The sequence below is a fragment of the Nyctereutes procyonoides genome, unplaced genomic scaffold (assembly GCF_905146905.1).
Source record: "Nyctereutes procyonoides isolate TBG_1078 unplaced genomic scaffold, NYPRO_anot_genome, whole genome shotgun sequence".
Classification (NCBI taxonomy): Eukaryota; Metazoa; Chordata; class Mammalia; order Carnivora; family Canidae; genus Nyctereutes; species Nyctereutes procyonoides.
This window is the reverse complement of record NW_026575082.1, coordinates 28,855,646-28,878,597: the sequence shown is the minus strand read 5'-3', so window position 1 is coordinate 28,878,597 and position 22,952 is coordinate 28,855,646. Positions and strand designations below refer to the sequence as shown.

Here is a 22,952-nt window from a genome sequence, read left to right as displayed (position 1 = left end):
CCGTACAGTGGCAAACGTGATCACATACTTTCCATTCCATCTCCTCTGAATCAGCATTGAGAGCACAGAGCCCATGTTTTAGTATGTATGTATTCTTACTACAGTGAAATCTGAGTGATTGACAGCTGACTTCTTAAATGTGTCTCACCTATGTTTTGCATCTATCAAAAAGGAGTCATACGTTATTTTTTTCACATAGAATGTATTATGTAAAGCCCAATTAATAAAGTGTGCCTTGATGCAAAAAGCTCCTTATGTCTTAATGGAAAGCTGGGTTCCGTGCGTAATCAACATGTTGAGCAGTTGATTTAAAGCATTAGTGGCTTACATTTTGTTGTGCTTTATATTTGCAGGGCAGTTCTCAACAGAAACCTCTTTTGTTCCTTTTCCAGTCGGACATCAACAGACTGCCATGGTTTTATGTCGTTTTGGTTTATCACTGCCACTTCTGCAAAATCAGCAAAGTTGTTATTGATGCATTTCTTGGCTCAATTAGAGGAATATTAGTGTGATTTCTTCCTTTGACAGAAATGCTACTAGATGACTATGGTAGGAGTCTTAGTCACCTGCCACTGTCTCCAGGTTATCTGGTTGAGCAGGATTCGAGGTAGATGGTGTTAAGTGCATCTTTTCTGAAAGTTATAATTTTCTTTCTTAACAATGTATCTTCTAACTCTCAGAATCTTACATATGTTTTGTTTTACATACAGATAATCTTAGTGATAGAAGTTATATTTGTCTTTCTATAGTTTCTAGGGTTTTCCTTTTTCCTTTGTTAGAGGTAGCCATTGTCTTACCTTCTTGGGGTAGCTTAAGTATATGGGAGAGAAGGCAAAAAGAAAAATTTCAGATATAGGAGAGGATGGTTTTTAGAATAGGCAGACTAGTTTGTTTGCTTTTCAGTAGCTTGTTTACTTGACACCTAACTTGTAGTTCCAGCTTTGAAGGCATTCATGGTAGCTTCATTTCTACCTGGTGTTCCTGGAAATGCGAGGAACATTTTTTTATCTTTTGAGGATGTATTTATTAAGTTCTGAAATGTTGAATAATTTTTCTTTTAAACATACAAACTGAAAGAAAAACTAGGAAAACTAGAAATTCAGCACCTTACTATTACTATTGTTACTATTTTTTTTTAAGTTTGTATTATTTTGCCCAAATGAAAGGTGAGCTAGTATTTCTGACAGTGTCGTCAGCTGGAGAACTTCATCTTGGCCTACACTTGATGTGTTTTACTCCGTGGAAATGTCTTTTCAAAGCAGTGTTATCTGCCCCCGGAGAATTTAAACAGGAGTCATCGTCGTTTTCTTCCAATTTCTTGAGCTCCTCTTGTCTTCTCTGATAGTAGAGCATCAGCTGTTTCTGCTCCCCATTGCTGATCACTGGTTCTCAGGCTGGAGCTCCCTGTCCTCTTTGCTGAATTGTTTTAGAATTTTTATTTTAATGGGATGAGCTAATTGATAATTGATATAGCTTTGAGGAGATGGTTGAACAGAGGGAGTAGATCTATTCTAAGGTCTCCTATGACATGTTGTAATGACTGGCATTGGGCCAGTCAGGCTCAGGATTGTGGACTGTATAAAGTAGTATTGGAAAGGAAATAGAATGCAAGACACAGATGTGAACCACAAAATACAATTTTAGATTTTCTGGTGGCCATATTAAAAAAGGTACAAAAAAGCGAAATGTTTTAACCCCAAAATGAAGTTAATTTCAGTAATACACTTTATTTAACTCAGTATATTAAAAATATGATTTCAACATGTAATCAGTATGAAATTATTGATGAGGCCTTTGAAATCTGGTGTATGTTTTATAGTTAATGGCACATAACAGTTTGCATTAGCCACATTTCTGGTGCTTACTAACCACACATAGCTCGTTATCGGACAGCTCGGGTCTGGAGTGTTTGGTGAAATTATGGTAATGCCAGGAAATTGGGGAAGGCATAAGATGAATGAACATGAATCTTTTAAGATAGACTTGGTGCCCGGAATTCTGTATGAAATGGTTTGTAATTTCAGGAGAGAGATTGAGAAACTAGTGTGAAACAGAGATTTTTGGTGGATGGTGGGGAAATCATCTGGAAGATAAGAAAAAGATTCAAAAGAAGATGAAAATAGAAAATGGCAGGACTTGACAGCAGACAGTATTCAATAAGAAAAATAAAATAATTAGCATTTTAAGGAAAACATCTTTCCCAACCCAGGGCTTTTTAGCCTAGGCTATGGCACTACTGGAGTTACTCATAATGACATCCAAGAGAAACCATTGAGATCAGCAGATAAAATTGCAGAGAAATAATGTGGGTAGCAGTGAGGCATGGGGGGATGATTTACACTAATATAGTAGAGGAAGAATTTGAGGTAAATGATTATTTTCATGAAATAAGAACTGGACAAAGTTCTTGGTGACTTAAGAGCGAGTGAAAGATTATGCAAAATACTAGATCAAAATTTATTGCTTAGGCGATGAATTTAGAGGACCTAGTGATAGGGATATTGGTCACAGTGATGTTAAGAGCTCATACTTTTGACTTTAGTCAGTGCTGGCCTGACCACTGAATTTTATATTCATTGGCAAATTACAACCACCCATGTCTCAGTTCCTTTATCCATAGAATGGGCAGAAATAGAATCTACTTCATTGACCTATATGAATTAAATGAGTATGCATGTTGTGATCTTGACTGGTATGATCTTCCTTTTATTTCTTTTAATTTGGAGGAAGAAGAGTTGGAAGAAGAGTTACCATAGTGTTTTTGGAATCCATGTTCACACTACATCTTCTAAACTATGACTCCTTAAAGTAGCTTTCAGAGTCCAGCTTGGTGAAACCTCTTGATTAATAGTTGATGAAAATTTCTTTACACAGAATTCTTATTAAGTGAAGAAAGACTTTCTAAGTCTTGTTTTGTGAATGGTGTGCATAGTGAAAATGAGAACAGAAGTCTGGGACTGAGTCCCAACTCTACCACATAATGACCTAATCACTTCATCTCTGAGACTCAGTTGGGATTGAACTGTTTTATGATTCTCAAACTGTGGTTTGAGGTCCTCTCAGCATTAGAATTACCTTGAGTACTTGGATAAAAATGCAGATTCTTGAGCTCCTCCTTAGACCCATTGAGTCAGGCTCTGAGGGTAGTGCTAAGGAAGTTTTATGTAGCAGTCAGGTATAACTGATCCATACCACATCCAGTTTGAGAAGCACTGGAAATGCACTAGATGATTCTAAGATCTGTTTTGGTTCAAGTACGAATCTTCTGATTGTATTATAAGTATACAGTATGAGTTGGTAAGATTGTTGAGGATCAAGCAAGATATTTTTGTAAAAATCCATTTGAGTAAAAAGATAATTAAATGCTAGATCTCTATAAGTTGTAACATAATACATAGTACATGTGCATACATTGTAATACCTAATACATATAATTTATATATGTATAATAGGCAGTGGCTCTTAGCTGTAAATCTATAATGATTTCTGCACTAGGTGAGTCTGGGTGGATCACAGGTGTTATTAAGTATTTGATACCAGATTTCTTATGCACAAATATTGAGTTTTTAAATCTCCCCATTTCCATTTAATTTTTTTGCTTCTGTAAGTTGCATAGAGGCTAAACAGGATTACAGATATTCAAGCCAAGTGAGTATGTAATTTGAAGGGAAGAAAATGTCCATTTCAGTTTTCAAATTTGGGGCTTAAAGTGTTTGATAGGAATATTAATATTAGGAATAATAATTACTAAAAGTAATTTTTAAAAATAATTCCTGTGACTTGTTTAAATAGAAATCTTGTTTAGGGATTATTTGAAGTCTACCTTTAATACTCTTTACCATCAACAAACAAAAAATACCAACCTAGAACAAAAAGCCACCCCTACCACTATGGTACCTTCTGGGGATAATAAAATATAATTCCCCATTTTCTCCATTTCCAGGGAGAGTAGACTATTACTGATTATCTATTCTATGTTAGATACAGTGTTTCATGCTTTAAAAACTCTTATTTTTATATCTTGTCCCGGCACATAATATATAAAAATGCAGTGTAATAGACAACACACTTAATTTGATTTAGTGGGTCAGGATTGGGGTCCAAAAATCTACATTTTGGTACAGGACCCACACTTTAGAAACACTAGTCTGAGTTTCTGGTTGCCTCCAGAAGCATAAATTTTAGGCACTGGCTGCAGATATACATTAAGAATAATATATTTCCAGCTTGAAAATGAACTTAAGGGCCCCAGTGGTTCAGTGGTTTAGCGCTGCCTTCAGCCCAGGGCATGATCCTGGAGACCCCGGATCGAGTCCCATGTTGGGCTCCCTGCATGGAGCCTGCTTCTCCCTCTGCCTGTGTCTCTTCCTCTCTCTCTCTCTGTCTCTCTCTGTGTGTGCCTCTAATAAATAAATAAAAATCTTTAAAAAAAAAGAAAATGAACTTAAAAATGTTGCACATCAGACTCTGTGTGTGTGTGTGTGTGTGTGTGTGTATTTGTGTTTTCCCTAGAGACTCAAAATAATACAGAGATGTCAAATCAGGGGACAAACCCATCACCTGCAGGTTAAAGCACAGAATGTATTAGTATCTCAGAAAGCAGTTTTTAAAAAAGAAAACCATAGAACATGACTGGCTCTAAGAAGAGTCTATACTTCTCAGCCTTCCTTTTTAAGTTAGTTTCAGGGATCCAAAAATGTAATAGTCCATTAGTGAAAACTGTTAAGATTATGTGGCAAACTAAATAGGCAGAAAATAGGATAGACAGGCAGTGTCTGGTACTTCTATTAAGAAAAATTACTAAGCTTATTGTGTGTCCAGTTCTGGTTGCTCCCCCAGGCATCTTCCATCAACACTTGTGTTCACCTCCTGAAGGGGCTAAATACCTTCACTCCTATGAACAATCCTGTTTTTGGTCGCCCCCGCCCCCCCACGATTTTTCATTTAAACAGTATGCTTGGGATCCGTGGGTGGTGCAGCGGTTTAGCGCCTGCCTTTGGCCAGGGCGCGATCCTTGAGACCCGGGATCGAATCCCACGTTGGGCTCCCGGTGCATGGAGCCTGCTTCTCCCTCTGCCTGTGTCTCTGCCTCTCTCTCTCTCTCTCTCTGTCTGTGTGTGTGACCATCCTAAATAAATTAAAAAAAAAATTAAAAAAAAAAACAGTATGCTTACTCACTGTTATATAGGTTTTTCATATAATGTGTTGTGTTTTTTTTTTTTTTGTCTCTCTTCTCCTCTTACTGGTTTCTCTTTTTACTGAATGAATGGTTATAAAAAGAGTGAAATAGTTTATAAAAAAATTAAAATTTCTGAGTACCAAAACAACACACTAAAATTTGAAATTTTCTTTCCTTTACACCAGTGCTGCTGCTGTTTTTCTTAGGTATTCATCCCCCAGATGTCTCTCAAGTGTTAGGACTATGCCGTAAATGCATATTTATATTTGAAAATGCTATTATTAAAGGCAGATCTTGGATTCTGTGGCACCTAGGACATAATTCTCATCAGCCTATCACTGGCATTCTCTTCATTAGACTTCTGAGGCTTTTAATACCTAAAGATATAGAAGTTCCTGTTGGGTTCAGACTTTCATTGCAGTTGTTCCCATTCTTAATTTGTTTTTTAAAAGCAAAATTGTTCTTCATTGAAAATTGGGGCAGGTGGGATAAGTGCTAACCGGGAGGAGGGTGTGTGAATTCCACCAGGAGTTCGTCTTCAGACTTAGTGGAAGGCCGGGGATTAGAATTGTTGACCCCTGAGTCAGCGGCCGGCCAGCTGCTTCCCTGAGAACAAGTCTGCTGGGTGCAGTTGTTCTCCATGTCCTTTCAACTGCTTTTTGTCTCCATCCTTTTCTTCTGTCCGGTTGCTCCTATCCCTTCGCAGTCTCTTCAGTGCACAAATACATCACTGAGCATGAAAAGGGGTAACAGTAGTGGCATTATTATTAACGTTTCTGTGTCTGTGAATTCCTTTGCTTTCTGTCACACATCTTGATCCCAGACTTCTATTCCGAGGGTTGATCTGAACCTAAACACTGGCCAGCTGTGGCCTTAGTTTCTGGCATTGGGAAAGTAGCTTTGAACTTGAGAGAAAAGTGCGCTATATTTGAACGTCTTTGAATCTTATTTTATAGGTATCTTTCAGTGGCTCGTTGGTAAGGATTTTTTCCTGGTGTTTAAGTGTTTCACAAATAGAGGACTGTGCAGACAGCCTCAATAATTGTTAGGGTTCTGTAGATCTTTGTTCCTTCACGTGACAAAGGGGATAAACAGTTCTAGGAGGGAGAATGTTGGAGGAATTGTAAAATGCCATTCAGGGTGGGCTAACATAATTCGTTTCAAGATCTTAAGTTATTAGAACACAGATATATCGAGGTGCCAACTCTTCCACTTTTGGATTTAAAAAGTAAATAGTTTATTGACCGATCTTCAGTTTTACTTTTCCAAGGTTGTCATACTCCTAAACACAAAAAGTTCTTTTTACTATTAGCTTAAGTAAACAATATTTTTCTGGTTTCATTAATGAGATATAGGTGGTGGCATATTAGAAAGTAAATTAATCATTCACATAGCAAAACCAGTTACTGATTATTGTTGAAGTAACCATGCCTAGTTTTCAGTGTAAACATGACCTTTCAAATGGACATTATATTAGCGAGGGTGATAAAATTTGTGTACTAAATGTAAGTAATAGGCTTTACAGATGTTTGTGTGAAAGCTTTCTGAAGGAGGCTCATTGTAGACTGTTTTGCTATAACTTTGATCCTTGATTAAAACTGTGTTACATTTATCATGTCTTTTTTTTTTTAATTCCTCGAAATCCCTGTTTCTTAACTACTGACTGGTTATACAGAGAAATATGCTTACAGTAAAAATCGATGCCTATAGTATATATATTTTGTTGCATTAGTTGTAGAGGGAAAACTCTATTGAGATAGTATTAAAATAATTATTTTGTGGTAATTAGCATAGAACAAAATTATTATACTTTGGCAATATTACTATGAATATTACTATGGCAAGACTATTAAAGGGTTGAAGAAAATTTTTCCTTTTGGTTTAGAAGGTAAAGACAATCTGCATTTGGAAGGAATGTTTTAAAATTGTAAAAAGTAAAAGATTTAGGTTAAATGTATTTCGTAATATTAAGTAAAAATGTGTTAATCTAATTTTATTATTCCTGCTACTCTTTAATAGCATCAGACAAACCAATATCTTAAAATGACTTTGATAATTATTGAAAGGTATTAGATAGATGTATTTATCTTTAAAGGGGGCAAATGTAACTTTCATAAGTGTAACTTTTATATTTTTGCTAATAAGAGGCCAGTAACTAAATTCAGATACTTGATTTGGAATGTTTATCTGAAATTTTTGCTCAGCTTTCTCTGGGTTTAGGAGGAAGGTGCATGTTTTGGATTATTGTGACTAGGGATTTTTAGAGAAAAGTTATTATATTTAAGGGCTTTGTCTCTTACGAATTAGCAAATAAAGCTTTCTTTTTATAGAAATATCATAGAAAATAACATTAAGTTTTTGAGAGCTTAGGGATCAGTAGTTTCTTGGGAATGTAAAATTTGATGGTAAATGTATATATTTTTAAAACGTACTAAATGTAATCAAACTGTGTTCTCAGTTGTTTGAGAACTACTTCCAAATTAGAGTTGATATTTTGCCATGATCTGGTAACTTCTCTTCAGCTTTTTCAAGCTTTTTTTTTTTTTTTTTTAATGTTTTACTCCACTCCATTATCTCAAACATTAAAAGGGACCTGAAATAGGGAGGGAGTGGTAGAAAGAATGTATCAAGGTCTGAGTTTGTTCTTTGTGTGGTGTGAATTGAGGCTGAAGAGGAGCCAGAGTGTGGAAGCCTCAGAAGATTTGTTCAAGTTTTATTTTAAGGCCCAGAGCAGTGGGAGACCATTGAGTGGCATTGGGTTGGGGGAGTGACTTGATTTTGTTTGCTTTAATAAAGGCTCTGACTTTTGGATGAAGACTTTACTGGATGAGATATAAGTGGAAGCTGAGAAATCAACTTGGAAAGTCATTGCTCTAGCCTAGGAAGAGATGTTGGTAACTTGAAGTAATAGCCTTCTTATTCTACTGACATCTCTTTCAAAAACTAGCTTAGGGCACCTGAGTGGCTCAGTGGTTGAGTACTTGCTTTTGGCTCAGGTCATGATCCCGGGGTCCTGGGATGGAGTCCTGCTTTGGGCTCCCCGTAGGGAGCCTACTTCTCCTTCTGCCTGTGTGTGTCTCTGCCTCTCTGTGTCTCTCATGAATAAATAAATAAAATCTTAAAAAAAAAAAAAAAAACTAAACAAAACTAGCTTAGATTTTCTCTAATTCTGTTGCTTTTAACTTAAGTCTCTGGCCTGGTTTTGTTCTTTTCAAGTTTTAGTTACCTATAAATATTCTTTTGACAAGCTGGGTGACATTATTTTATTGTTTTATTTGTTAGGGGTGTTAATACGAATGGATGGTTTCTTTATAGTTACTATGAATGCATTTGTAAAGGGCTTATTTACTTTTTAAAAAGTGTCCTTACTACCTAGCAATAAGGAGTTGATGTGGCTGCTTTGTAATATCAAGCAGTAATTAGTGGTGAGCACTTTTGTATGCAAGTCAGGATATCTCACTTGATTTTTATATTTCCTTTTTTTTTTCTTTTTTAAAGATTTATTTATTTTGGAGAGAGCAAAGGGAGAGGGAGAGAAGCAGACTCCCTATTAGGGAGCCCAACACAGGGCTGCATCTAAGACCCTGAGGTGAAATCAAGAGTTGTAGGCTTAACCTACTTGAGCCCCTGTATTTTTTTACTTGTCATTTTATCTTGTAAATTCAGTTCCAAGACAAAGTCTACATTTTTAAATGCAGTAGCACAATTTTTCCTTTAAATAAAATGTTGATAAAGAAACATACGTGAAATTCCCTAGTCTTTGTGATCTTCTGATTATTAACCTAGTCTGCCTTCCCACCTACCTTCCTGGAGAAATTAAAATAAGCTTTAGGGACGCTTGGGGGGCTCAGTGGTTAAGTGTTTGCCTTTGGCTCAGGTCATGATCCTGGGGTCCCAGGATCGAGTCCCACATCAGGCTTCCTACAGGGAGCCTGTTTCTCTCTCTGCCTGTGTCTCTGCCTCTCTTTCTGTGTCTCTCATGAATAAGTAAATAAAAACTTTAAAAAAAAAAAGCTTTAATTGAAGTTCAGAAGTATTTAGAGGTATTTGTTTCTACCTTAGTGTCTTGTTCTGAAAATTCAGCCTCTCATTTTTTTCCCTTCTTCCTAGGTTGAGGTTAAAGATCTCAAATTTCGAAATACTTTATTTCTCACTATTTCTGCTTAGTAAAGGATCAAAGTGCCTGGCACATACTATGCTAGCACTCTATATTTGTTGGATGTAGTTGATGCTCTATCTCTGTGAAATACATAAATAATATCCCTTAAGCTTTCATGTAGCATGTCACCAAACTAGATGTAAAGTTGTCCTGCCAGGGACAGAAGGGTAGAAGGGTAGATTTTTCTCATTTGTAAGGGGAAAGCTTTGGGCTCCTATTTTCCTATTCTTTTTTGTCGTTACCCCCCCCCCCCATAATAAGAAACCTACTTACATTGTTTAAAATTAGAAGAAAGCAGGACTTTTCTTATAACCACTATCCCTCCTCCTTTTTTAATTAGAAGGTTGAGATTTGGAAGTTTGCCAGGCTTTCTTGGATTGTCCTAGAAAAGTAATCGTAAATGTAGTCCCAAGTGCTGGCCAGTTGAATCAGAAATTTGGAGTTTTGTGATTTGCTCTTTTCTTGGTTACTGTTATTCTATATATACTTCATGTATTTAGGAAAGTGAAGTTCTTTGGTAGTGGATGATAAAATCAATGCTTTATTCTGGGCAACTAACCAAATATACTAATGTGAAGTATTTTTCTTTTAGGAGAAAACATTATAATGGGTGGCTTTAGTTAGTTAGCAGTTTAGTAATCAAGTGCAGGTTAGTGTCTTTTATTGAACTATCCCTTTTTAGATTATCTTCTGTGCTTAGAGAGTATTTAAGAAATGAGGTCCTTTAAAAGTTTTGTTAATAGCAGTGCCTGGTGGCGCAGCGGTTTAGCATCTGCCTTCAGCCCAGGGTGTGACCTCAGGGTCCGAGGATTGAGTCCCACGTCAGGCTCCCTGCATGGAGCCTGCTTCTCCCTCTGCCTGTGTCTCTGTGTGTGTGTCTCTCTCTAGGTCTCTCATGAATAAATAAATGAAATCTTTAAAAAAAAAGTTTTGTTAATAAAGAAGCTCAGCTTTTGGTATAATTAAGTGAACAAAAAAACGAGAAATTGTTAAAGTATTTATTTAAAGAGGGCTGCTTGCTTCTTTTATAAAAGGAACTTCTACCATTACAACTTGGTTATCTCTTTGGGGCTCTAAAACTTTATTTATGTAGAGACTTCTTAAGGAAGAGGTTTGAGAAATTAGTATTTTTCTTCAAATCTGGGTCTTTTTTTAAAAGATTTTATTTAGAGAGAGTGCACTCACATGTAAGCAGGAGAAGTAGCAGAGGCCGGGGGGGGGGGGTGGGGGGGAAGGGAGAGAGAGAGAATGAACCTTAGGCAGGCTCCATGTTCAGCATGGAGCCCTACCCGGTCTGGTGCTCAGTCTGACAACCGGAGATCACAACCTGAGCTGAAAATCAAGAGTAGGATGCTTAACTGACAGGAGCCACCCAGGTGCCCCTTGGTCTTCATTAATTATAGACAATAAACTGATGGTTACTGGAGGGGAGGTGGATGGGGCCATGGGGGAAATAGATGATGGGGATTAAGGAGTAAGTTTGTGATGAGCACTAGGTGATGTTTGAAATTGTTGAACCATTACATGGTACACCTGAAACTAATAAATCTACTGGAATTAAAATTTTAAAAAATAATATTAAAAATCTCTTCGTCAAAAAAAAAATCTCTTCGTCCTTACAAAATAAATATATATTTATTTTTGAACTACCTATATGGGAAAAATTAGTCACTTATGAGTTAACAATGTTGTAATACGTTTTCGGTGGTTATCTTAGTAATTTGTCAGGAATTAATGTTAGGAATTAATGTTAGGAGTCCTTAAGTAACCAGTGGTTAAATGTTGACTTACAAGTAGTTTTACTCTCCTTATTACACACCCATGCACATATTGTATCTGGTGTCATAACATACAACATTTAGATTTTTAGTTTATTCCATAGTAGTTGTGTTTCTAGTTTATATTACTTGAGCTAGATGGACAGAATCTTGTAATATTTTGTCAGACTAATAGTAAGTACTAAGTACAGAGTATAAACAGGTAAGGGAAAAAAAATTCTGGGAAGAATGCCAGAAAGTGTTTGTGTTTTCCTTTAGAAATGATTGGTAGTAAGGAGGTGCTTAAGTTTAAAAAAAATTAAATAAATAAAAAAAAGATTGATAGGGCCTAAAATGTTTTCATTACCATCCAGAAATTTTATTTGAAAATGTATTCTTGGGACGTCTGGGTGGCTCAGCGATTTGGTGCCCGCCTTCGGCCCAGGGTGTGATCCTGGAGACCCTGGATCGAATCCCACATCGGGCTCCCTGCATGGAGCCTGCTTCTCCCTCTGCCTGTGTCTCTGCCCCCCCTCCCCCCCCCCCGTCTCTCATGAATAAATAAAATCTTTAAGAAAAAAAATTGAAAATGTATTCTCCTTCCTCATATTTCTAACTTGTTTATCAGAAGGCTTTTGGCACATTATGGATTTATTTTTCTTTCTAATACTTAAAAACAGCCCAAGGCAACCAAATAGGGAAAGTGACTTGTCTTCAGTGGTGTGTGTTACTGTAGAAAAGAAAGGATACTGGAAGACCTATGATGTGTTTATAGTTGTACAGAAACATTATTTAAATGAGTTTCTTGAAAAGGGACAGATTATATAACACACAATAGTAGTAAATAAGAATTTTAGATTATGTTCTTTTCTAATACTAGGAATCTTGGTTATAAATATGAAAAAAAAGCTATTGGTGATTTTAAAAATAAGGTTAGTTAGGTTGATTCTATATCCATTGTTATTCAGTGTCAAAGTTTGTTTCTAGTCAGCATTCTTTTCGTTTAATAGAATTGTATTGCTAGTTAAAGCTACACTAATAAGTATTGCTAATTTTCTTCATTTGCTGGTTTTAAAATGCCAGGTATTACTTTGATGAAAACTTTTGTAATAAGGTGGTTTTTTGTTTTGTTTTTTTTTCAGTTTCTCACCCTTGATACTACCGGCTCTCGGGTGATATTTCACGTTACTTGTATAGCAGCTGAAATTACCCATTTTTAGTCTTTTTGCATCAGAGTTTGATGATTTACTAAAAAGAAGGCCACACCTCCCAAGTAAATAGAGCACTAAAATTTAATTTTCATAGTGTGTTCTCAGTGTAATTGAGATGTGTAGGTTGGTTTTAGTAGGAACTATTCTGTATGTGTGCTTCCTTAATCTGTTTTAGGAGTTCTGTTCTGATTTTGAGAATTTACCTTTTATATTTTACTATTCTAAATTTATGCTGAGTTTTGGCTTTTATATAATTTCCAAAATAGCCCATTAATTCTGGTGGGAGTACTGGTCTCTAGCCGCAGTCACTGCGATCTCCCCTGCCCTCGCAAGATGAACATCTAATATCAGAAATCTGTTTTACACAGTGCAGGTAATACTTGTATCTACTTGTATTTGTTTTGATGTAATTCATATTTCAAATGAGTGCCAGAAAACTGGATAGAACTATTTTAGTCTTGCATCCTGGGCATTTATAGATATCCCACACATTTTGTGTCTGTAGGCAAAAACACTTTGCTGTTGGGCCTCATCTTTGAAGATATCTTACTTATCCCTGAAAATATGTATCTTTCATGACAGTAGGAATAAATATCAGGAGCAGAGTTAGCAACAAAGAGAAACAAAGGGGAGATAGTGTGGAAGCCAGCTTTGTCAGATGATACGAGATAAACATTTAGAAACCGCCAACCATCTAAACCCCAAAGACTTTTATAAACCAAATCACTTTTATCCCTTATTTTATTACACTAAGAGGGACCAAAGAAGGGACTGTAGAAACCAAAAACTTGATCTCTGTTTTCTAATTTGCCAATCCTTTTGATACTTGTGGCTGTCTGGTAAGTATGTGATAGTATAGAACCTTGGTTTTTATTAGTGTTTAGTGTGGCTTTTACTGAGTTTCTTTCTATTCTAACACACTTTAATACTCATTGTATTCAGATTAATCTTTAAAATATCGTTTCATTTCTTAAGCTCTGATGTATTGCAAACCTGCCTTGATTATATTCAACATCAAATGACATGGAATGCGCATGTCTAATAAGAGCAGTCTTGGCAAATACTCTGATTATTCACATTCCTGTTGATGTGGTCATTATCTTCCCTGCCTCTGTTTGCCATAGTTTTTTGTCTCTCCTTAATAGTTTGCTTTAGTTCCACTTCCTCATAGAGCCTTTCTTTTTTTCTTTTCTGTGTGAATTGATTGGTTTTGTGTATACTTGTTAAATTCCTATACTGTGCTGGGCTCTGGTAATTCAAAAGTGGTAACAGGGCTTATTCTAGAAGCTCATAGTCTAATAGAGGTCTAGGTTTACAACTCTAATTTCTGCAGCATTTATCTGTAGCCCTTATCTTGGTGTGTTAATTTATAGTATAAGCATATGGTCAATTTTTTTTTAATCTGTAAATGCTCAATATAAGCATAGTTTTCTCTGAAAGATTATTCCTCAGGAAAAGAGTAATTTTATATTTGAATCCTTACAGTTTTCCATATTTTGAGGCTCTTTCAATTCTATTTTGAATGAAAATGTAATGTTTGGAAAAGACAGACAAGCTTGAAATGATGCCAGTCAGTGCCAGATTGAATGTTTATGTCAGTTTCCTAAGGGAATAGGTAGAAGGGGATAAAGAGTATAAATGAATGAATTATTCTTGGGGGTGGTGGTGGTACTAGTTTAATAAAATTTATTGTAAACAATTTACAAAGGCTGTAAAAAAAAACTTGAAAAGCTCACTTTTTAAAGCAATACTGTCAGTAGTTACTTTATGAAGAGCACAAAATATACCTATGGAACAATGAAAAATTACTCTTAGTATTATGTGAATGGATATTATTGGCTTGGAAAAACATTTCCAGGGATAGTATTCTATATGACTTTGAAGCAACTTAAATGTAAGTGAAGCTGATTCATGTTTTGATACTTCTCAATGACTCAGAAAGAAAGTAGTGACACTTGTTGAGAATTGCATGTGAAACTTGAACAGAATTGTTTTGTAAAATTTTTGTGTTTTATGATTTTAAAATATTCATAAAACTAAGTTCATTAAAATAAGTATATACTGGACTATTTCATATGAATATACAAAGGTTTGTATATTTTAAGTTGGTCAAAATTTTAAAAATAACTTATGGGGAAATCGGGAAATCCTTCAAATTGAGACTTGTATGATATTCATTCAAGTTGCAAGTTTCTGGGTAGTTGGATGATTACCTAGCATAGTGAGAGACTATTAAATAATAACTGTTGAACTAATAAAATGCTGTATACATTTACTTATTTTAGGGTTTCTTATAATACACCATGAAGGAGTGTACTATACTAGAATTTCCGTTACTTATGTAAAATCATTCTTTTGTTTAATGCTTTTGATACTATTTTATTTTTTAAAATTTATACTATAAAATGTTTTGGATTAAAAGCATCATTCAGTTTTATCTGCCTGCTGCTATTGATTCTCTCTGGATGCATATTCTATCTCTAGAGTGGCAGGAAGCAGTACCATGTGAGAGAGAAACAAGAAGAGCTTATCAAGTTTTATTTAATATTTTTGAAACTTCATTAACCCTTCCTAAAGGACTAAATTGTCTGTAGGAGGAACAGGTTTAGGGAAGACATTCAGTTGCATGCCTGTTAATATTGTATTCTCAATGACTTATTGATAGTTTCAGACACCATTGGAAAACTTTTTCAGAAAAGAGCCTCATATTTGTAAGATAGCCAAACAACTTTCCTTTCTGTTTAATATTGGTTACATGTATAGGAACATCGTGATAGGGTGATGCAGGTCACAGACCTCTGAAAAACGTCATCTTAATCAGAAAACAAATTAATGCAATTCTTAATTGCTAAAGATATTTTAATTCCAGCTCTTTGAAGCTGAGAAGCAGCAGTAGTTGGTGTTTTGTTTTGTTATTTAGTTGTTACATTGCTTTTTTACATGTTATCATTCATTAAGTACGATTTATATTTGGAAGGATAGTTTTAGACCCACTGACATTCAGACATGTAAAAAATGTGTGTAGGCAATTGATCAAAAACAGTCAATAAATGTAAAAGAATACATTTTATGTTGGATTGCAAGTGTGTACATTTTGAGGGCAGGAGGACTTCTGATTAGAAATTCTAGGATTATTGCATCTATCTACCTTGAGAAAACCTGAAAATTGTCACATGTGAGATTTAGCCTAAGAGGTTTTTTTTTTGCAAGACTTGGGCTTTCAGGAACTATTAAAACGATGATAGATAGCAGAGGGGAGGGCATTTAAGAAATATTTGCTTGAACCATGTGCCATTGCTCTAGCGCTATTTATCAAAAAGGCTTTTTCTTCTCTATAGAGTTGCTTTTGTTCATTTTTCCAAAATTAGTCATATTTGTATAGATCTCTATCTGGGTTTTTTGTGTGTTTATTGATATTTGTGTCTGTCCCTCCTCTATTACCACATGGTCATATTTACTGCAGCTTTATGGTAAGGCTTAAGATCAGTAAGCATGAATTCTCCTACTTTATTCTTTTTCAAAAATGTTTGGAATAAGTTCATTTATGTCTATAAAGACGTTTGATTAAATTTTAATATGAATTGGATTAAATCTATACATTATCATGGTATAACTCTCCAAATGTTCAAGTCTTTTTTTTCTTTCATTAATATTTTATAATTTTTATCATGCAGATTTTATACATTTTGTCTGATTATATCTTAGGTATTTTATAATCATAGGAGCAATTGTAATTGGTACTACCTTTTAAAAAATATATTCATTTATGTATTTACTTATTTGAGAGAGCACATACTTGGGAGCATGCACAGATGCATGCAAGTGCGGGGAGGATTCAGAGGGGGAAGGAGAAGAAAAGTTTGAGTTTGAGGAAGTTCGCCTCTCTTCCTGGTGTACTGGATAGACTATATTATTTTTATTTTTTAGCTTCTTGATTTGGCAGATTGCACTGATTGATTTTTGAATATTTAACCAACCTTATGAACTTGAAATAAATCCTGCTTGGTGTGGGTTTTTATTTTTATTTTTTTAAAAAATTTTATTTATTTATTCAGAGAGACAGAGAGAGAGAGAGGCAGAGACACAGGCAGAGGGAGAAGCAGGCTCCACGCAGAGAGCCTGACGTGAGACTCGATCCAGGGTCTCCAGGATCATGCCCTGGGCTGCAGGCGGTGCTAAACCGCTGCGCCACTGGGGCTGCCCTGGTGTGGGTTTTTAAAAATCTTTTTAAACATGCTGTTGGATTCGGTTTGTATAAATTTTTCTGAGGACTTTAACATCTAAGTAAGAGATACGGGTCTATATTTTGCTTTTTGTGCTCTTTGTTTTTGTAATTATGAGGTGGCCTCATAAAATCAGTTGTGAAGTAGGCTTGTCTTTTCTGTTTCTGGAAGAGATTATGTAAAATTAGTGTTGGGGCATTATGTTAATATTTACTGCTTTTAAAAAATAAAACCCCAATTATCCTCAAACAGTTACTTTAGGTGAAACCTGCTTTTTCATCATAGGAGGGGTATTTTAGATTTAAATATGACTTTTGCTGGGCTATTTTATAGTTAAACGTTCTACCAAATTTCAGATTCAGTGTGTTGCTTTTTTTTTTTTTTAAATGGTAGGAAAAAATGGTACCAGTCATTAAAGCATAAAGTAGTACTTTGGAAATAGAATTATTATCTAAATTAACTCTGATACTGGATTCTGTGATTAGGCTCATTGATTTACTATAACTAGGCTGAATGTGAATTATGAAATGATGGAATTATCCATAATAATTATAAAGTTATTATGGAAATTGAATCAGTTGTGGCAACAGGGTAATGAAAGTTTTGGTAATTTACTCAAGGCCACAGTTTGTGAATGAAATTCTAAATTCATGTCACAATCTGTTAAGCCAGTGGTACTTAACTAGGGAGGAACATTAGATCACCAGTGGGTCTTTGTCAGTAAGACAAAGAAAGCAAGTGTGCACACGTGCACGCGCGCACACACACACACACACACACACACACACTTTCTTGGGTATATACCCCTCCTGTCATAGAGTTTTCAGTTATTCCCAGGGCTACAAATGGACTCAAACAGGAATTTGAGAAAACAGAGGATTCTGTTGTATATGATTTGTTAAGAACCATGAATACCTTTATGTCTGTTTATTTCTTTTGAAAATAGTATGAACTATTTTTTTTTAGTATGAACTATTTTGAATTACTTTGATAGAATAAACCTATGGGTAGAAGCTTTAAGTTTCAAAAAATTTTAAATTGGAAGTTGCTGCTAAAAATTAGTGCGTGTAAGCAACTTTTGCCTTTTTTTTTTTTCAGAATTGCACCTTTAAAGTCACAATGCAAGCTTAACATAAAATGTATGTGTAATTGACTTTATTTTTATAATTATCATGTTGCTGTATTTAGTGTTGAGTTGGAGAAATGATGAGATAGAGACAGATTACAGGATCAGCTTGAAGAGGGGGTGATGAGATTGTCACAGTTTTCCGTATAAGCAGTCTTGTATCTCTGGAAAATATCAATCAAATGGTAATCTAAATCTAGAAAACCATCCTGAAATCTTGTTTGCCTTTACAAATTAAGTGAAAAAATTATTTTTTAAAATGAAGAAATGGTCATTTGTTTATCTTTTCTCTAGAACAGAGATGGCAGATACTAAGTCGAAGACCCTTTTGCTTCAGAATCCTTATTACTCTGGGCAGCTACTATTAACTGATTGGAATTGACACCAAAGATGAAACTTACTTGGCATTTCTGCTCTAGGCAGTATTTTATTTTTGTCAGTTTTATTTCATTTAAATGGTGTTATGGTGTCCTATGCTTCAGTGGCATCTTCTTTGGAAGTTAAAATTAATTAATACTAATTACATGAGTGGTAATTTGCAGAGGATTTGTCCCCAACAAAACAAATCAAACAAAAGGCAGGTTAGCTAGACTGTTGGAATTAGGAAATTGTTTTAAACGTTAGCTGACCACATAGCCTGTGAGCCAAATTAGGATGTAAACTAAGAGTGATTTTTGTATTTTTAAATGGTTGAAAACAAAAATAGTGTTTTTTGACATGTAAAAATTACACAAATTTCATTTTTAGTGTCTATAAATAAAGTTCTATTGGAATATAACCATGCTCATTCATATAGTGTCCTATGGATGCTTTTGTGCTGTAAGCGCAGAATGGAGAGGAGTTGTGACAGAGACCAGTTGGTCTGCAAAACTGAAAATATTTACCGTCTGGCCCTCTACAGAAAAAGTTTGCCATACCTTGTTTTAGATAATAATGTGACGGTGAATGATTGCTTTTGGGTTTAGTAGAGGAGGAAACTTACTTTGCTGGTATTTTCAACAGGTTTCTGAAAAGGAATAACTTAGAAAATAGTTTTTATATACATACATAGTAGAAGCACCTTTGGTTTTTTTATAGAATACAAAGAGCATGGAGTTAGCAGCCTTAGGTTATAATATGTCTGCTCGTGCTATTATTTCTTCCATAGTTGAGAGAAGTCCGTTGCACTAATATTGCTACAGATTTTAGCAGCTTATAATTCCATCTGTGTACTAGCACATTGTACAGCAGCAGCAAGTTCTCACACTTTTTGGTCTCAACTTTTTAAAGACTATAAATTTAGAATCCCAGAGTCTTTTTTTTTTTTTTAAATAGGGGTTATATCTATCATCATCACATTAGAAATTGATACAATTTTGAAATATTTATTTAAAAGTAGCAATAATCCATTGTATGTTCACCAAAGAACATTTTTATGAAGAATATTTTCCACAACAAAAAAATGTGAAATTTTTACAAATCTCCTTAATTGTTTTAGTGGAAGACAACTAGATTGTTGTATCTCTCCATTAAGTCTGCCGTGGTATGTTCTTTTGATATGAAGGAAATCTGGCCTTACACAGATATATAGTTAGAAAAATGAGTATTTTTAGAAATTGTGGATGTTTTTCTTTGATATAATACCTAAACGCAACAAGTGGTAGAGTTTTTGCTTTTTTCCCCTCAAGTCAGGTTTATTGAAGTATAATTTACGTAGAATAAAATGTATTTTTTTTAATAATACAATTCTGTCAGTTTGGATTAACCCATAAATTATATAACCTCTAGCCAGTCATCATGTAGAATATTTTGTCACTCTTTTGCCCCTCAGTCCCAGCTTCTGGCAACATCTGATTGGATTTCTGTCTACATAGTTTTGCCTTTTCCAGAATACTGTTTAAATGGAATCACATAATACATAGCATAATGTGTTTGCAATTCATCTGTGTTGCTACAGGTATCACTAGTTCATTTCTTTTTATTGTATGGATGTTTGTTGATCCATTTACCAGTATTGGATATGGAGTTGTTTCCAGTTTTGGGTTGATTGTAAATAAAGCCATTCTAAGCATTCATGTACAGTTTTTGCATGAACATATGTTTTTCATTTCTTAGGTAAATGCCCAGGCATGCTATTGTTGGGTAGTATGGTAGGTGTATATATGTTTAACTATAAGAAGCTGTCAAACTGGCTTTACAAAGTGGGTGGACCATTTTACATTCCAACCACCAATGTGTGAAAGTCCCAATTGCTCTACATATTTATCAGCATTTGAGATTGTTTTTGTTTTAGACATCTTAATCAATATTATAATTAGTTTGTTTGCATTTCTGTAATGATTAATGATACTGAGACTCTACATGTAGTATTTTCCATTCATATCTTTTCAGCAAAACGTGTTATTTTGAATCTTTTGCCCATTTTTAAAAGAAATTTAGTGGCTTTAAAAAATGACTTTTGGGATCCCTGGGTGGCTCAGCGGTTTAGCGACTGCCTTAGGCCCAGGGCTTGATCCAGTCCCGGGATTGAGTCCCACATCGGGCTCCCTGCATGGAGCCTGCTTTTCCCTCTGCTTGTGTCTCTGCCTCTCTCTCTCTCTCTCTCTCTCTCTCTCTCTCTCATGATTAAGTAATTAAGTAATCATTTATAATTTTTTAATAAAATCTTAAAAAAATAAAAAATAAAAATAATGACTTTTATGAGTAATGATAAGTAATGACTTGTGAGAAGTTTTTCTGTATACTGAATATCAGCTTTTTTTAGATATATAATTTGCCAGGTATTTTCTCCTAGACTGTGACTTTTTTCCTTTAGCTTTCAAAGAGAAGTGTTAATTTTTTTCTAAAGATTTTATTTATTCATTTGCGAGAAAAAGAGAAGCACAAGCAGAGGAAGGGGCAGAGGGAGAGGGAGAAGCACACTCCCCACCAGGCAGGGAGGCTGACATGGGGCTCAATCCCAGGGTCCTGGGATCATGACCTGAGCCGAAGGCGCATGCTTAACCAATGAACCACCCAGGTACCCCAAGAAGTTTTCATTTTAATGAAATGCAGCTTATCAGTTCTTTTTTTGTACTTCATGTCTTAAGAAATCTTTCATAATTTAGGGTCATAAAGATTTTTCATATTTTTTTTCTACAAGTTTTATACTTGGAAGGTTTTAGTTTAGGTATTTGATTATAGTTAGTTTTTATAAATGGTGTAAGATATGAGTTGAAGTTTGTCTTGTTGTTGGTTTTTGCATGAGATGTCCAATTGTTCCAGCATCAGTTGTTGAAATGACTATGTTTTCTCTATCAAAATGTGTTGGCACCTTTGCTTTGTGTCAGTTGAATATTATGTGTGGGTCTATTTCTGGGTCCTCTGTTGTGTCCCATTGAAGCAATGTCTTTTCGCTAAGACCACACTGTCTTGATTGCTGAAGCTTTATAGTGAGTCTTGAAAACCAGTAGTATGCATTCTCCTTTGTATATCTTTTTCAGAATTATTTTGGGTATTCCACTACCTTGTTTTTCCATATATGGTAAGAGATAGTTTTTTATTTTTTTTTTGAGATAGTTTTTTAAAAGCTAATTTTACAGTGCAGAATCTGAAACCATTAATGAATATTTTGACCTCTGTAATATTAAAATCTGTGAGACTATCTTGAACATCAAATGGCTTTTTTTTAAACTCACAAATGCTTTTATAACATCATACATAATTCAATTAGAGAATATTGGTTTTCTGAATTATGTAGACCTACTATTGGCACATTTCATTATTCAGTATTTAAAAGTTACACGTATCACTATCACCACTGATCTCATGAGAGACTTCTTCTTCTTTTTTTTTTTTTAAATGAGAGCATGCTCACGCATGCATGTCTGAGTAGGGTAGGGGAGGGGCAGAGAGGGGGCGGGGAGAGAGAATCTTAAGCAGACTCTATGTCCAGGGCAGAGCCCAAAGCAGGGCTTGATTTCATGTCTCTGAAAAATGACTTGACTAGAAATCAAGAGTTGGACATTTAACCAGCTGAGCCACCCAGGCGGTGGGAAAGTGTCAGGCTAACGGTGGTGACACAAAATTTTCACACTTCTTTTTTTGCTTGAAGGATCAAATTTATCATTGACATTGTTTAATGTTAGTTATTTTTCTGGAAGTAATAGGGTTAGTTGGTTCATTTTTGAGAACTTTTGTGTGTCAGATACCCAAGTCTGAATAACCACTACTGGGTTAATTACCAGCTCAGTCATGCAAAGGCTTTTTCTTGAGGCAACCATTGTGCTTCAGTGTGCAGCAGAAGTGCTTTTGCCTAGCTCCTATGTTGTCACCTTGGAAAATAAATCTCTCCAGGGTCAAGATTTAATTAAATTAACAATTTTACAGCTTTTCATCAAGGACATTCTTAAAACTTTTTTTTCAGAGAAATCTTGTGATATTTTTGGTCACTTTCTGTTGTTCTGTGTATTATACTTCGAGTACAGAGATTGATGTGGAAACCTAAACCCAGTGTTACACAGTGGGAGACCGTAAGTCACTGACATTTTAGGAATATCTGAGGTTGGTATATGGTGAGACAATCTCTTAAGAGCCAATACGGTTATATTAAGTTGTTGTTTTATTGTCTTATAGGTGCTATACTTGGTAGATCAGAAACTCAGGAGTGTATTTTCTATAATGCTAATTGGGAGAGAGATAGAACCAATCGAACTGGTGTTGAACCCTGTTATGGTGACAAAGATAAAAGGCGACATTGTTTTGCTACCTGGAAGAATATTTCTGGTTCCATTGAAATAGTGAAGCAAGGTTGTTGGCTGGATGATATCAACTGTTATGACAGGTAAGGAAACATTTTATTGTTTTATGAGAATGTTGAATAACCACCCCCCCTACACACACACACACACACACACACACACACACACACATGCTCCCTTTTTAAAGGGGGAAAGATCAATACATGTATTTTCACTTAAATGTTTCTTTTTTAATATGGGATTATGAAGGCCATTATAACATGCTCTAATGATAAGATACGTGTTTTAAAGTAATAAAATATGGCATTTTTATGTTTTATCTTTGATATACTTTGAATAATCTACCAAGTAGTGAGAACTATAGATACGACCATTTTTTCCCTTCTGTTATTGGAATGATAAACTTTTTAAATGTCAATTTTAAGGAAAAAGGATTTCTAAAATTGCTTTAAACGACAGTATATCTGTTGAAAATCTATCCTCTGTCCTCAAAAAAAGTAAAGCTTAATCATAGTATTTAATTTCCTTTTAGTTTCCCTCTTTATGTATCTGGAAGAAATTGATCTTCCTGCATTTTTT

The 22,952-nt window shown here is 35.0% G+C and overlaps 1 protein-coding gene across 2 annotated transcripts in view; it reads left to right on the top strand.

Annotated features, from left to right (window-relative positions):
- LOC129514449 (activin receptor type-2A) overlaps nucleotides 1-22,952 on the top strand; it is an 82,321-nt gene that overhangs the window by 27,658 nt on the left and 31,711 nt on the right. The window contains exon 2 of one of the 2 annotated variants that reach the window (XM_055333029.1): nucleotides 22,249-22,456. In XM_055333029.1, coding sequence (XP_055189004.1) covers nucleotides 22,249-22,456 — 208 coding nt within the window. Of the gene's footprint in view, nucleotides 1-21,525; nucleotides 22,457-22,952 lie in introns of those variants that run through there. The other variant, XM_055333028.1, reaches the window with a different exon arrangement.